Below are 15,825 nucleotides of genomic sequence, written 5' to 3' on the forward strand. Positions count from 1 at the left end.
GCCTGCTTGGAAAAGTATCTATACAAATTTTTTTTTTTAAAGTTTTGACTTCTATAAAAATTAAAATTGAAATATGTAACATTCATTGTATTTTTATTATAGAAAAATTAATAATAATATTTTTTATTACCTTGAATTGAGCTCTAAAAATTAGAACTATTTTTATTTACAAATTAGTTTTTTATAATTCTTAATATAATTAGATTCTGCGCAACAAAAAATAATCTTGAAGAAGAAAAAAAAGAAGACAATAACTTGTGTGTATAAATTAGGTGGGTGGGATAGTGTTTGCCACTATTAAGTTCCAAAATCATGGTAAGCTGCACATTGAACAGCATGAGTGCATGCAATAGATGTTTGGTTTCACACGCTAGCCATAGCCTCACATCTTTGACCTTATTTTTTGCTTTAATTTATAATATATGACTTCTTTGGTCAACCCTCAAGTTTATTATCCTTCAGTCATCACATAGCCTAGTTACTTAACCATTCAGTTACATGAAACCTCAACAAAACGTGTAGAAATTACTGTTGCTACTCCATCCACTTCCTAATATAAGAAGTTAAATATAATCAATTTAGATACATTAGGAAATTAGTTTAGTTAGTTATTTGTTAAAAATATATGTTAATTTTCCTAAAATATACTGTCTAATAATTTGCATCAAAACTACTCTTTGATAAATGTCCCCTTAACATATGGAATCACTATAAATAATTTGAAGAAAAAAATTCATAAATTTGAAAAACAATATGAATTGAGATCTTATATTTAATTGTGACCAAAATAAACTCCTTAAGAAGTTTTTATATTTAGGATCAAAAGGAGTATTAAATTATAAATAGTGTGATTCATTCCTATATAGAGTATATAAGCCCCATATGTAGTTATCTCTTAACTGCTACATAATCATATATACCCAAAAAAAAAACGATAATCTGAATAATTCAGATGAAATTTAATTTAGACTATCTGAGCAGGATAGCCCAATTTTAATAATGATGATTTAAACCAAAATAAATTACATCAAAATGTGCAGAAGGTGCATGAAAGTTGTAATAGTAAGTGATAAAGAAGCACACATATATAAATATAATACTCTTCTGGTCCTAAATATAAGATCTCTTTTGTAGAGTAAATTACACTACAAAAAGAGTTCTATGACCGAAGGAATATAATATAATGATGTTTGGGGATAAAAGAGAAAAGAGAAGGGAAACATGCTGATAAAGGAAGTAGAGAAAGCATGACAATGTTGACATGTTAAAAAGAAACAAGAGAGACAAGGCATATATAATGGTGATAGTGGAGTAGCCAACACAATGGCCCTATATATCTCCTTCACTTTTAGGCTGTCCCCCATTACCATCATTATCTCAGCCAACACTGTTTCAATTGAGATGTTAGCCCTTCATTTACTCATGAAGCTGTATTCTATTATTGATCTCAAGATTCTTTGTGGTAGGACAAGTCAAATGATGATCATTATTCTATACAAATAACATTATTTCTTTCTGATCTTTGACATAAGATTTACGTAATTAATTTGAGTATATTAAAAAAAATCTAATTAATTAATTATAATAAATATGACATGATCTTCTTAAGATATTAATTAATTAATAAGTTATATAAATTAGTTTGAAAAAGATGATAAACATAACAAACAAAGTTGATTGAAATTGTTTATGCTTAGAATTAAATCTAGCTAACACCCAACTAATTAGCTTGTATATCAGGGAGTGGAGGGAGAAATTTATTCATAGTATTGTCATTATCTTAAGCATGCATTCTATTATTGATCTCACATTCTTTGTGGTCGGGCAAGTCAGTTGATGATGACTATTCATTCAAATTGGAATTTCAATACGCTAAAAAGACACTAATTTATTTATAGCATATATTGTTATTATCTTAAGCTTCTTAGCAAATAAACACATATAAGTTGCAATTGCATGACTTAGATATAGTTTAGATTTAGTGGGAAAATTAAAACTCGATACCTATCACTTAATGTCAAATATTTAAATTTCATGGATGGAGACTGAGCTATCCCTAGATATTCAAGTTCAATAATACTCAAATTTAGAATGGTATTTATTGAAAAAGGAAATAAAACTATCATACCATTGTAAATAAGGAAAAATTATCATGCCTCAAAGAAGGAATGTAATTATAAAAAAAATTACAACAATTGAGCTGTATATAATGACAGGTTTTGATATAAGAAATAAAAATAGGTTCGTGCTACTTGTTGGGAAACATTTAGGTTATTACGTTAATTTCTTGAGGATCCATAGTGATTTTACCTTGTAAATAATCATGGCAATACAATTTTTGGTTCATTTCTTTTTTGACATGTTTTGATGATAATTAAACATCTTACAAAAGTTCAATTCATCCGATGATATGGTACGAGCTGCGTGATCTATGTTCTTTGACTATATGTTGAGGAGGTTAAGCTAAGCGTGAGGATGATATAATTATCACTAACAATAATGAAATACTTTTTGAAACGTAAAAATGAGATTTTAGAAATTTTAATGACTGAATTAAGACAACATATTTTTATTAGATTAAATTGTCGATACTTGCTTCCACGGATTTAAAAAGATGTACACTTGGTGACACCTTATCTGAGTTATCTATATTTAATTTAGATGATTTAGATTCTATAATTTTTTGTTGTAAAACCCAATTAACTAATTTCTTAGTTGGTCTTGATTAAGAGTTTTGAATAGATTCGTTGGGTTGGATTTAATATTTTCCCTTTTGAGCTTGAAATAACATAGTTTTGAGTTTAAAAAAAAAAAGCAGTTTATCAAATTTGTGCCTAAGAAAATTCTCTTTTGCTAGATTATATGTTATTTATATTATGAACATTCCATTTAATCATAAAATATATTTTTTTCTATTTAAATATTATTCATTTTATGATTATACATGAATATTTTGTATATTTAGTCATAACCAGGTTGATTATGATTTAACCATCATCAGATCTCTATTCCTTGAACTAATGTCTCTACCGATCCCATTTTTAATGCCATGATAAATTTAAATAATATAACAAAAAATAAATTAAAATAAATCAGACAAAAAGTGTATATATCTAGCTAGTGCATATGATGAGAATATGCACCAAAGCCAAATCCATGGGCGACATCGGCCATGAAAGCATCTAAGTCGAAGGCTTTGATGATGACCATGGACGTTGGTGCTGAGTGGATCAGTTGGACTTGTGAGGTCAAATCTCACCTTTTTCTTTAATGTCTTCTTTGTTATTATTTTCTCTTGACCACGAAACACTCTATCTTTTCACTTGTGTTCTTATTCCAAATCATGTTCCCAGAGAAAAGCTTTCATGTCTCAAAGCCTTGCTTCTCTGGGGACCTCACAACAAATATTTCTTCCAATCAAAGGGGTTCATATAATTACCTATATTAAAAACATTAAATTAATGTTGATATTTTGTATTTGTTCCTGTGGATTCTAAATATAAGAGATAGTTGAGGATTTAATTTGATCCTAAATATAAAACCTCTGTTTTTTCTGTCTATTTATTTTTCTTCAAAGTAGTTCTCATAATAATTACATCTGTTGAAAGGTTTCCATTTTAATTCACATTATTAACAAGAATATTCTAGAAAAAAAAATAATACTCATTTGTTACAAATAGGTAGCTTAACTAATGTTTTTTTATATTCACAAATTAGTTATTTCACTCTTATTTAATTTAAAGAGCGAAGGTATTATTTAATTTTTCTTGTTTTAAACTTATAAATTATTTTTCTCCATATTAAAAGATATTCATGCTTTGGAAGATTAAAGATTCCAGAGACTTGAAATGACCAAGACATATAAATGTGTTCTCTTGGACAATACACTTTCTAACATTCTCTTTTTTCACAAGCAAGTGGAACGGCAAGATAAGAAATAAGAGAACAATCACGTGCCCTTCACATGACATATCTAAACATGAAAGAGTGGAATATTTTGTATTCTGAATATATTAATAATTACCTAACACATTATTATAAATTGATTCAGCCAGCAATATTATATGCACCAAAAACACACACAGGCACAATCTTTTACATATAGACTTCCATTTTTCCGGAGATAAGCTTATAAGACCCTAGTTTATGTCTAGTGTGTCTTTTTTTTTTTTTAAAATCCGTCCACTAAGTCAAATCCCTATGCGATAATCCCTCCGATTATAAATGTAAGACTCATTTTGTAGTGTAATTTACACTATAAAATTGGTCTTATATTTAGGATTGGAGGAGTAATAAAGTCCTAGTATTTATTTGCCAAATCTACTCAACAATAACTAATTAAGTACCAGTTTAATATTTATTCCCTTTAAGTAATGTCATAAGTTTAAATATGTTGGATGGAAAAAAAAATTAAGCTTCATCCAGCACTTGAAATATTTTTTTAATTGCTAAAATATTTTATGATCCATTTGGCATTTTAAATTATTTTTTCATATACGAGTCTGGCACCCTTAATTGCCCAAAGCAAAGTTACACTGCAAAATACTTTATGATACTAAATGTATATAAAAAAAAACTTAATAGACATACTTAGAAAAATATTTTATTATGGTAAATAAACTACAAAATACTTCTAAGTACTTTTGAATATTAGACACAGTTAGAATATATTTCAAGATATTGAATGAATATTAATCTTAAAAATATTTGGACAAGTTTTACATGAATGTAATAACACCCTACACATTTAAGAGCTTGTTTTGATTAAAGGTCGCAAAAGCAAGTTTTATTCCAACTTTTTAAAAATAAAATTGAGATAAAAATTTTATTAGTATAATTTGATACACATTTGAATAAGTTTTTTTGATATAAAATTCAACTTGACATAAAGTTGTTTAGATTCATATATTGAGAAGCCAAATTCAAAAGGTTCGAATTTGTATAAAAATTAAAAGTGAAAAGCCCAGCAGAGTTACTTCAACTTCAAATTGATTTTTGAGCAAAAAAATCAGTCAACTCCAAAATCATGTCAAACTTTTTTTTTTCCTCCAATTTGAATCTGAACTACTTTCATGCCTAGAAATCAGTTTCAAGCACTAAAACTATTTAGAAGATAATTAAAGCCTTCATGTTGTAACTTCTCTAGCAAGTAAAGTGAGGATACCAGGGGTTTGAATAAAAGGGATGGCGAAAACAGCAGAAAACAATCAGAGAGAAATATATATATATATATATATATATTGCTTGTTTAAATTAATCAACTATATTTATGAGCAGTTAGTGACAATTAATGGAAGTATCAGAGGGAGGGAGAGAAATTAAGAATGATGAAAACTAAATCAAATCAACTATTGATTACTAAAGTCACTCAAAAAATAGCAACATGTAAAAGAATTCTAACAGGAGGGCAGCATAATTATCTCTACAGGAAGTTGCTCTCACAAGCTCCATGCTAGCTAGCTAGACATCATCACATGATCAATGGCATGAAGTGCTTGACTGGAGAAATACCGCACGTCCACATCTGGGTCCTCGCTGAGCTCAACCAGACACGGACGAATAGTCTTCTCCACCACCTTCGTAACAAAATGATTTTCACAGAATAAGAGCAGAAAAATTGGACAGGGAAGAAAAAGACAGATAATGAGTATAAAAATGGAATGCGTCCCACATAGTCACACACTTATGCATCACTTTTTCTTCGAATATGTGAATATATTGAAACAATTAATAAAGCACGATCCAATTGGTACAGGAAACAGTACATGTAGGCTCAGCAATGAGAAAGATGATAAGGTATCAGATGCTTACAGACTGATCAACAATTGGGAAGATGGACTCTAAAACCTTGGCCACGTTGAACTTTATGTTGGGCACCCTACAGGGAGCGATCAGGCAGCAATTACAAACTGAACTAGATTGAACCTTAAACCCTATAAAATGACAGTAAAAACAGGTAACCTGTCTTTTGATGCAGTAATAACAACGGGCAACAATTTTGAACAAGTGATTTCAGAGCCCATAACAGGAGCAAGCAGAGCGACAGCACGAAGTACTGTCATGCGATACAAGTAGTGTGAATCGTTGATCATGTCTAAAACCTGTCCATCATTCATAGAGTTGCATTCAGAAAAAAACAGCAGATATTTTAATACAAGGAGTCTCTTCCTACGAAAGCTGACTGAGTATAAACTGTCAGCGCATTGTGACTCTTTTTCAATAATCTAAGACAAAAAGATGAACCTGCGGAATTATGTGCTGCACAGCCCACTCAGGACCGAATTCTTCTGCAAGACGCTTCAGGTTGTTAGCACCCGCATCACGAATTGAATGAACCTGCAATAAACACCAAAAACAGAAGGTTAAGAATGACAGTCACGCGGAACAGAAGATTCCCTAACCTTTTCTTAGGAAGCTGAAAAAAATGCTACTTTGTTTTACCAAGAATGTCAAAGACAGACAAGGGCCATCACAAGATAAGTGAAAATGAAAATCTACCGTATGAAAATTCTTAGTCGACACGCACAGAGGAGTGAATACTATGCTAAGTACATTAGACTAGTTGTGAACTAGGAAGCAAGAACCTTATCCTGCAACCACTGCATGCAAAGAGCACCAAGCTTGTCATCAAAAAACCCAACACCCAATTGACTTGCCAGTAAGGGCATATACTCTATTATCGCAAGCCTGACTCTCCAATGCCTATCCTCAGCAAGCTCAACAATTGCTGGCAACAAAGATTGAGACAATAGATCGATTCCAACAACCTGCAAATATGCTGCTTCATCAGCTTTTACTTCAAGAAACTGACTTTCTTTTGTGCCGTTTTCTTCTGTTTGTATAGGGTGAAGGAGAAAGCATCACAACTTGTGCTGTAGAATTTAGAACATCAGAAAAAGAGAGGGGGGTTGTGCAGAAGAAGGTTGGAAAGGATAACCTGATTCACTTGATCAAGTTTGCTGATAATGTTTAAGCGCACATCAGGAAATTCATCCTTCAGAAGGGAAAGGAAAATTGGAAGAAGCTGCTCAATTGTTGCATCCTAAAATAACAAAACCGTACCGTTAGAAGTCACATTTGCACAAGAGCTTACTGGAACATGACCTGTTCCATAGGTTCATACTTCTCTGTCCTTGAGTTTAGAGGAGAACAACCAAAGAAGTCACATTTACCCAAAAAGAGACTACACAATGTGGGGGCCAAACCCAAAAATAAATGCACACGGTCTCACAATGGTAGCATTCACAAAAGCTTTCATTTTTCTAGTTTGTCTTTAATAATAAGGCCTTGATATTTTTGCACTGAACCCAAAATTAGCAGTCAGGCTCTTCTCTTTGACGCTGGTTGGAAAAGGGCAAGGGTAAACCGGGGGAAAAAGTAAATTCATCTAAGAGATTAGCAGTGCATGCTCTGTAGCTGAGAACACTAAATGATATTTTTTATAAAAGGCATTAAACGATGTATTTAACTCCATTAAGGAACGGGGAAAATGCAGGCACACGAAATAATGCAAACACCACCAAAACAATATCTTTCACCTCACATGAAATGTAGAAGCAAATTCCGATCAGCACCACAATAAATGCTGATACTGTTGCATGAACGATATTTATACCTTTCCTAAAACTGGAGCCATTCCCATTATCACTGAAGCCAAAGCAGATCGAACATGTTGTGAAGAATCTGCTGACAGTTCCTACAAGCATCAATATGAAAGATTGAAACAATTGTGCAATAAGGCACATTATATATACCTTTAAAATACTGAATTGCATGAGCAAATCACAAAAAGGTTGCTGTACATTACAAAGGTAAAATATAAACGCATCATAATGTTTTCTATTTTTATTTCATGCACACCTTGACACAAGGAAGAATATGCTGAACTGCAAGATCTGGATCTAAAATCCGGCAAAACTTCATCACTTTTCCAGCAGCTGCTATACGTACTTCAGCCTCATTATCCCGAAGCAGCCGAACATAAGCAGGGACCAGTTCCATCCTGAACAGTTACAAAAGATATTCTTAAAATAGCAAAACCAGATTAATAGATACGCCTTCAAATTTAGGCCATATCAAACCCCGAAAATCAACACATAAATAATAAATTTTGGTATTAAAATAATCATCACTAACATCAAATCTAACAAACATGTCCAAATCAATATGGAAATAACAAATTTTGGCATTAAAATAATGTTGCATCTAATAATCATTATTAATTATCATTGTGAAGAATTTATACTTCGTGTAGGAATATGAGGAAGAGACAAGCACCAAACGCAGCTAAATGATAATACCTGGTAGGTTCAGGCCCTACAGCTTCACAGAGCTCATACAATTGATTTGCAACCATGCAACGCACTCGCCAAGATTTATCCTGTCCAGGTTCAAATCAAAGTGTAAATACAGAAAAGAATGAAAATTTGTAGCAATGAACAATCAAAACGCATTTAAGTGAAAAAGAATCTCTAGACTTAGTTGACGTCAAATGCAATTAAAACAATTTACTTATTCACACCACCTGCCCTAAGCATAGCAGTAAAGTTTAAATTTCTCCTTGCAATCACAACTTAAAATTCAAGCCTAAAAATACCCCTTTTCCTTTTTAGACATCAGCAAAGATGATGTATATGACTTTTCAGCAGATACGAAGTATTCCTTAACCTACTTGCATATGAATGGTCTATAGTCATAAATTAAATAGATGGAGGAACATTCAGTCCAAAGAGGATGATGCACAAAGAGCAAAAATCTTAAACAAAAGTCAAATCAATACGCAAGCCCCCTGAATTATTGATATATAAAAAGTCCAGATCTTGAAGAGAGAAGAGACATAAATTATAGATACTTTCTAGTTTTACTTCCAAAATATACCTGAGAAAAATTAACAATAACTGGGAGAATATGAGCAACACAATCTTGGGGCTCCAACAGCTTGCCAAGAGTAGCACAACCCTCCACAGCCAACAACCTAACAGAATCTTGATCTGAACCAAGATAAGAAGCATATATAAAATAAAGTCATGTATAACCGGAAGAATAAAGAACTCTACAAGATATTGAAGCAGCCTAGCATGCCAGACATATAACAGATATATTCCATCTAATACATAAAATATCCGCTCAATTACCATCCTGTGTAAGATCCTCAAAAATTGACATGATATCCGCATTCAGATAAGCATATTCAACAGTTGCAGCAAATTTTCCGAGATTTGACACAGCAGACCTTCTAACCATAGGCATGTCATCTCGACACAGCTGACTGTATATTGACCTCAATTCTGTCTTCAGCACTTCCGGTGCAGTTGGGTATGCAATATGAAATAGCCCACAAGCTGAGATTCGGGCAGTAAACCACTCACCCATTGCCAGTCTCTGGAACAAGGACATATTTTCATTTGGAAAGATTTTCAACAAACATGATGAATGAGAACTAGCAGGACACGACAACACAAAAATATATGAACATGCACTACAACTGCAATCACTTAGTAATAACAAAATATCAAGTGTCATGGCCATGTGGCTGGCTGATAACATCTACTCCTTTAGGCATCATTTGAGTAAGTTAACCAAGATCCACAAACCAATCTCTTTTTACATGAGTACCGTAGCAACTCTTTGATATAACACAGAAAAAACCCTGGTAGAGAAATGAATCCACGTAATCAGAATGTTGATCCATTGTGTCAAAGGGTCAGATTTCATATATAAGCCTCCAGTTTGTGAGTTCAAAGTAATAATATTATGTTATACTGAAGGAACCAACAAACGGGTGTTATCTCACCTTCACCAAAGGGATAAACCAATCAACCACATCGCTCTCCCTCATTTGAGCTCCAATTCTACAAAGTGATTCCACGGCTTTATCTCTTGCACAGGTTTCCTCAACAGTGCAAAGCGTCTCCAGAGGTGGCAGCAACACATTGGCATGTTCCACCCCACCAACATAGGGTATGAACACTCCCAACTCCTCTGCCGTTGCAAGGAGTACCTCATCATCATCATCATCATTGTTTTCACTCAAAAATGGAATTAATTCCTTCCGGGTTCGCTCCTTCCCAAGAGCACGTGCTATGGTTGACAGCCTGCGAATTGAGTTTAGCCTTAGTTGGATGTCATCGTTTTTTAGCTCGTCTACAAGCACGGCTATTGGATAAAGTGGCTCGTCAACCATAGACATTTTGTTTCCAAGCTATCTGGAAGAATGAACAATTTAATCAATTGTCAGAAAATAAGTTCATGAAATATAGCCATAAGTTCTGCAAACAATATTAAATCATTACGCGGATACCCTACTATTACTCTCAAGCAACCAACTTAAAAATATTAACATGCAACACCTAAAGGATCCCAAGAGTTTACCCAAAAAAGAAAAGGAACGGAAAATGGAGAAAACATTAAGCCAGAAACACAAGGCTAAAACTCAGTGTTGCAGTACAAAATCTAAAATGGCTCTTAAAGGAAGGAAAAATGGAATAAAAATTCTAGAATTCTCTAGTCATTAGGCCTCGCACAACCTCTAGGTTGCAAACCAAGCTGCAGGTATCATAAAACTAATGCTTCAAATCTTTCACAAGAGCTCTACCAAAAGATTAATTTCTTAGGAAGCCTCATTTTTAAGTACCACAAGACAGTGCCTCTTAAAACCCCTCAAGGCAAGATGTTATTTCGATTTCAATAAAACCGAAGCATCAAACTTTAGTAACTTCATAGCTACTCGCCCAGCTTACTTTGCAGCTAAACAGGGGATTTGATTTAATTTAGTCCAATTGACAGTGGAAGATGTCTCAGAAAACGATAGAGAAACTAGAAATCCATTTCCAAGAACGAATCGGCGAAATGACAAGTAGAGAGCACCGTACCGATCGCACCGCGTTCCCGCCGGCCGCCTCAGATCCCAGAAGTTGGACGGCCTGTGGGAGGAGACAGAAGGACGGACCAAGAGGGAAATTCGGTAAACAACGGAAATATATATAGAGATGGAAATTTACAAACGTTAAACCGTTACCGTTGATTGAATTTAATATATATTTAATTTGATTCTAAATATAAAAATTAGTTGATTAATTTAAATAGATTAAAAACTAAATTAAATTATTTATTTATAATAAATATATATTATTTTTTTAAAATATTCTTACTAATCAAATTTATTAATTAGAACTACTATTATTAAAAAGACTATCTTAAAAGAAATATAAATATAAGAGATAAAATGGATTGATATTTTATATTTAGTACTAAAACAAAAACCAAATGAGATCTTATATTAAAGATCAGAGGTAGTAATATTTTAAAAAAAATAAAAAAATGTAAGGTAATATATATAGCGTTAAAATGTTATTTAAATAATTTAAAATTTAAAATTACAGTAAAAGTATAGTAAAAACTAAAAACAAATCTAATATCACAATATACAGAGTCTAGGTAACAAGATTTGGACTGACAGGGAAAGAATTAAGAATGCACATACAAAATAAACTGGCAGCGAAAATTTCAAAAAAAAAAAAAAAAAGGATTCTCCCCAGAAAAATATAGAGTTAAAGTTTATTAAGTTCGAATAATATGTGTGATATATCCATTAAAATATCAAGATATATAATAGAAAATAGAATAACATGGTATAAATGGTATAACAAATAATATAATACTTATGGGGCCCTAAGCGTGTTCTAGGAATAAAATCAAAGTTAAAATGCAAAGTAAAATTACAATTAATGCGGGTTTTCATAAAATCATTAACAATTAACAAGTCGGAGTACTTGTACGACACCTCATATTGTTTGTAAATCTTAAATAATATCCTAAATATAAACCTCTTTCCTAGTATAATTTACACTACGAAAGGAGTTTTATATTTAGAATCGGAAGAATAATTTATTTTAAATTTTGTGTAATATGTATAGGGAAATATTCGGTAATTACATAAATGTTTATAATTTAATTTTCCAATGACCTATGGTGTGAAAGAGAAAGCATTTTCCAGATAATATTTGTCTGGCTTGGATAAGTATTTGCGGTTGCTTGGATGTTATTTTCAGATATTAATAGTCACATACGATTTTCTAACTTCACTCCATTCTTAAAAAAAATGTAATATTAATATGACTCAAATTTCTAAGGTGAACCTTGAATTAGACTGAAAAAAATTAAGGATTATTTGAGATAAAAAATGCAACTTAATAATTTATGTTCAGTATACTAACTTAAAATTAGTATTGAGAAGATTATATACAAGAATTAAATAAGGTTGATTGGCCAGCGTTACCCAAAAGAGATGAAGAGCAACTGTGAGTTTGTGACATTTTTTTCAAACCTCGAGAGACTTGAGAGTATTGAAGCTTTAAAAAAAACAGAGGGAGAGAATTCAGAGTTTTTTTTTTAATTTTTGACAAATTTGCAAGATTTATTTATTTATAAGAAAATTCAACTAGAACTTATTCATAATTTTTTTGTTAGTATTGGGTAAAGAGGTAGAGAATAATTCTTTTGGGAGAAAAAACTAAAAATCTAAAATATCCTTGTAAAAGAATAAGAAACAAATACACTCCTCTAATTCATCCAACATATTTTATCAGGAAAAAAACTTAAATCTCATTAATTAATTTTGCGTCAAAATGTATTAATTTTTTAATGTTATTCCTATTTAATATATATTTTATATTTTAATAAATTGTCATGTAAATAATAAATGAAGAATATAATTATAAATTTATCTTAAAAATTTTTTTGTTATGACTTAGAGTATTCTCAAGTCATTTTTTATTTAAAACTAATTTTTATCAGGTCAAAAATATTAAGGTTAAAATCATCTCAATAAGTATGTTCTCCTAGATTTAAATCTGTATTCTTTTTTTTTTTGTAAAGATAAAATTACTTATTATTTTAACTAACAAGTTGTTCCTGAACAAAGGAGTGACGAGTTTTTTCCCCCTACAAATAGTGGGAGAAGAAAATAATTTGAACATTTGCTTCTTTAAGTGAGACTAGGGAGGCCCCACCCGAGTCACCTGATGATTTGCCTCCTACCCAAGAATATCCCTTCCAAGCAACCAAACAATTTAACAGCGCTGCTCTTACCTTCCATTTCCCGCATCCAAATGAACCATCGGTAAAATGAATTGATAGTTGCTGATGTGGCAGTTATGTTTTGTAACGATAGGGATTTTGACCTAAGTTGGCCAAAACTTGGAGACTGATTCCTGAAAGCTACTAGGACCTTGATCCTAGTTGACCTTAACTATAAGCAACATGAATTGATACATTCTTATCATCATTTCTGTTCTCTTTTCTTTAAGGTTTAGCCCTGAGGAGAGTGGGAAGTATAGGCTTATTTAAAATAGTAGTAGAATTTTTTAAAAATAACTTCTTAACTGTGATTTATAAAATATTCCTCTAGTTTCATCTATAAGGCACTTTTGATATATTTTACATAGATAAAAAAAATCTTAAACTTCATTAATTATCATTGAAAATTTAATAACTTTTTAATTTTATCCCTATTTAATATACATTATACCTCATATAAACAGACTCAACATAATAATAAATAAGGAGTAAAATTGTACATCCATACAAAAAATTTCTCTCAGTGCCTATAAATAGGACCAAAAATATCTTCTTTCTCTGCCCTATAAATAGGACCAGAGGAGTATTATATAAGTATATAAAAATAATTTTACCTTGAATTAAGTAAATAAGTGCTTTTAAAGATTTTAATCATAATTCCAAATGAACATTAAATATATTTTTATTTTGAGAGTGAAATTGGTTGTTAAAATTGTGAAAATGGCACTCATATGTTATGAGAAAAGGGGGTTTAAATGAACTTTCTAATTAATCAATTCATCTAAAGGTTTATGTACCAAATATAAAAGTGGATAAGCGTCTGATGTTAGAAGTGGAACCAATTAATTACTTCATATGTGTTTGTATATTGGCAATTATGATAGCCTCTGTTTATAGTAGAAAATAATTTTCTAAGAAATATTAAAAGTAAACAGTAAACTTCACCTAAGTTTATTTACTTTATAAAAAAAGTGAAAATTGATATTTAATATGAAATGTTAGTTGCATTTCTCCCATCTTAGTTTCAACACTTTCTTCATCCTTGATATACTGGGCTTTAGAAGATCAACTTCTACCAACAGAATTCGATTGTAGAAAAAACCAAAGTACTGAATTAAAATTTGAATTTTCATTGAGAGAAATGTTTACCCTCATATTATTTCTTAGTAATACTTTACTCTTTAATTATATTAATTTTTTAAGAAAATTAGAAAAATAATTACTTTTGTCAAATATATTATATTAAGTTGCATATTTAAATTACTTATGGTAAAGACACGAGAGAGTATTAGATTCTTCTACAATGTAACAGCCAAGGGTAAGAGTGTGTGTGTGTGTGTATATATATAGGGAGAAATATGACTACTGAATTATAATTAAAATTTATAATATTCTTATGGAACTTATATTTAACTAGTTATGATGGGAAAAAAAAAAGGTGCACAAGAGCCTCATCTATTAATGTTAATTATAAACTAAGTTTATTAATTACCAATTTAACATTAAAAAAATAACAATAGATCCCAAAAATTAATAGTTAAATCTTTTTTTTGTGCTAAAAGATAATTTGTAAATATCCGTTTAAATATTTGATTTGTCATTAAATTAATTTTTTAACGCTTATTTAAATGGCGTAAAGATGGACAACGGAATTTTATTGGATGATGAAAAAAATTGTCCAATGGCAGTATTACGCTTTCAAAGAGTTGAATTTACAAGATGTGCTGTACTGATCGAGCCCCAAAAAAAATCAAACAGTAAGATCCATAAGCCTATTAATTAAATCCATAGTATTAAAAACCGCACCGGATCGGCCGGCTTGAACCGAAAACCGACCGATCAGTTGCCTGAAAAACTGGCAGGAGGATTGTAGATAGGAATATTTTGCTGCCATAAATCTATTTTGATATTTTGCTGAATGAATATTAGTTGTTTTAATAATATGATATTATGATGTCAATTTGTCAAAGGAATTGTAGGAAAAAATGAAAAGAAAATATAAGTATATAATTATTTTATTAAAAATTCAATGTATTAAATTGATATTTAGTCTTTGGGATGGTATAATGAGAATTTAAATTAATTTTTATTTTTTTATTTTTCACCGGTTTTATCCCGGTTTGACACCGACCCGACTCACGAACCCTTGACCCACTATCTCAACCAATTCAAAAGCCGGTCTGGTTTTTAGTACTTTGATCAAATCGTGCAGCATAATTAATCTCCCTTCACTACCTCTATTTCAGTGATCCTGGGCTTTTAAGCCCCTAGAGCATCCAGAATCTTTTGATTAAAAAGAGAAATAATACATACATTGCAGTAACGTGGGATTAAAATAGTAGCTTGCAGCAGATTTATAATTGGACTTCCTCATTATTACTTGCAATTAAAAGAACTAATAAGACAACCAAGTTTTTCTAATTTAGTAAAATTTAAAAAAAAAAAAAGAAAGAAAGATAATAACAGAACTGTGCTCATAATAGCTCCTTGTAAGATAGAAACATGGGGGGTTTTTTTGGTTTATCATTTACAAAAGAGTGCCTCGCCTATTAAGAAGATAACTTGAACTCTTCATGTCAGACATTTGAAATTTGTTAAATGTAATAATACATCATGCATGCAATGTACTCTATGGAGATATCTTCAATCATCTTATGTGAATTCCTACTTCGCTGGGGGGGAAAAATAGATGCTGGCGCCCCAAGGGGTATTTATATAAGGAAAACAAAGTCATTGCATGGAATCCAA

General features: G+C 31.2%; 1 protein-coding gene across 2 annotated transcripts; it reads right to left on the reverse strand.

Moving 5' to 3' along the window:
- Window positions 1-5,225: 5,225 nt before the first annotated feature.
- LOC114725818 (serine/threonine-protein phosphatase 2A 65 kDa regulatory subunit A beta isoform) lies at window positions 5,226-10,953 on the reverse strand. 2 transcript variants are annotated; one of them, XM_028912390.1, is made up of 13 exons: window positions 10,872-10,953; window positions 9,794-10,205; window positions 9,135-9,381; window positions 8,878-8,990; window positions 8,301-8,380; window positions 7,861-8,002; window positions 7,616-7,696; window positions 6,938-7,042; window positions 6,585-6,767; window positions 6,244-6,336; window positions 5,962-6,101; window positions 5,812-5,878; window positions 5,226-5,576 (listed from the first exon to the last, which is right to left on the reverse strand). In XM_028912390.1, exons 2-13 carry the CDS (start codon window positions 10,187-10,189, stop codon window positions 5,457-5,459), a joined length of 1,767 nt encoding a protein of 588 aa, XP_028768223.1. In that variant the 5' UTR covers window positions 10,190-10,205; window positions 10,872-10,953; the 3' UTR covers window positions 5,226-5,456. The 2 variants fall into 2 exon arrangements, with proteins under 2 accessions (XP_028768223.1, XP_028768224.1); XM_028912391.1 differs by lacking the exons at window positions 9,794-10,205; window positions 10,872-10,953 and adding an exon at window positions 9,495-9,625.
- Between the last annotated feature and the right edge of the window lie 4,872 nt (window positions 10,954-15,825).

Source organism: Neltuma alba, unplaced genomic scaffold, assembly GCF_004799145.2.
Source record: "Neltuma alba isolate B1F8T4 unplaced genomic scaffold, ASM479914v2 tig00012280_pilon, whole genome shotgun sequence".
Taxonomy (NCBI): Eukaryota; Viridiplantae; Streptophyta; class Magnoliopsida; order Fabales; family Fabaceae; genus Neltuma; species Neltuma alba.

Excerpts from the sequence above, each read along its gene's own strand:
- LOC114725818 (XM_028912390.1), bottom strand. The coding sequence starts at position 10,189 with ATGTCTATGGTTGACGAGCCACTTTATCCAATAGCCGTGCTTGTAGAC. Across the intron at positions 9,382-9,793 it reads GGTTTATCCCTTTGGTGAAG|AGACTGGCAATGGGTGAGTG; the intron begins GTGAGATAACAC and ends TCCTTGTTCCAG. Across the intron at positions 6,768-6,937 it reads AACTTGATCAAGTGAATCAG|GTTGTTGGAATCGATCTATT; the intron begins GTTATCCTTTCC and ends GCATATTTGCAG.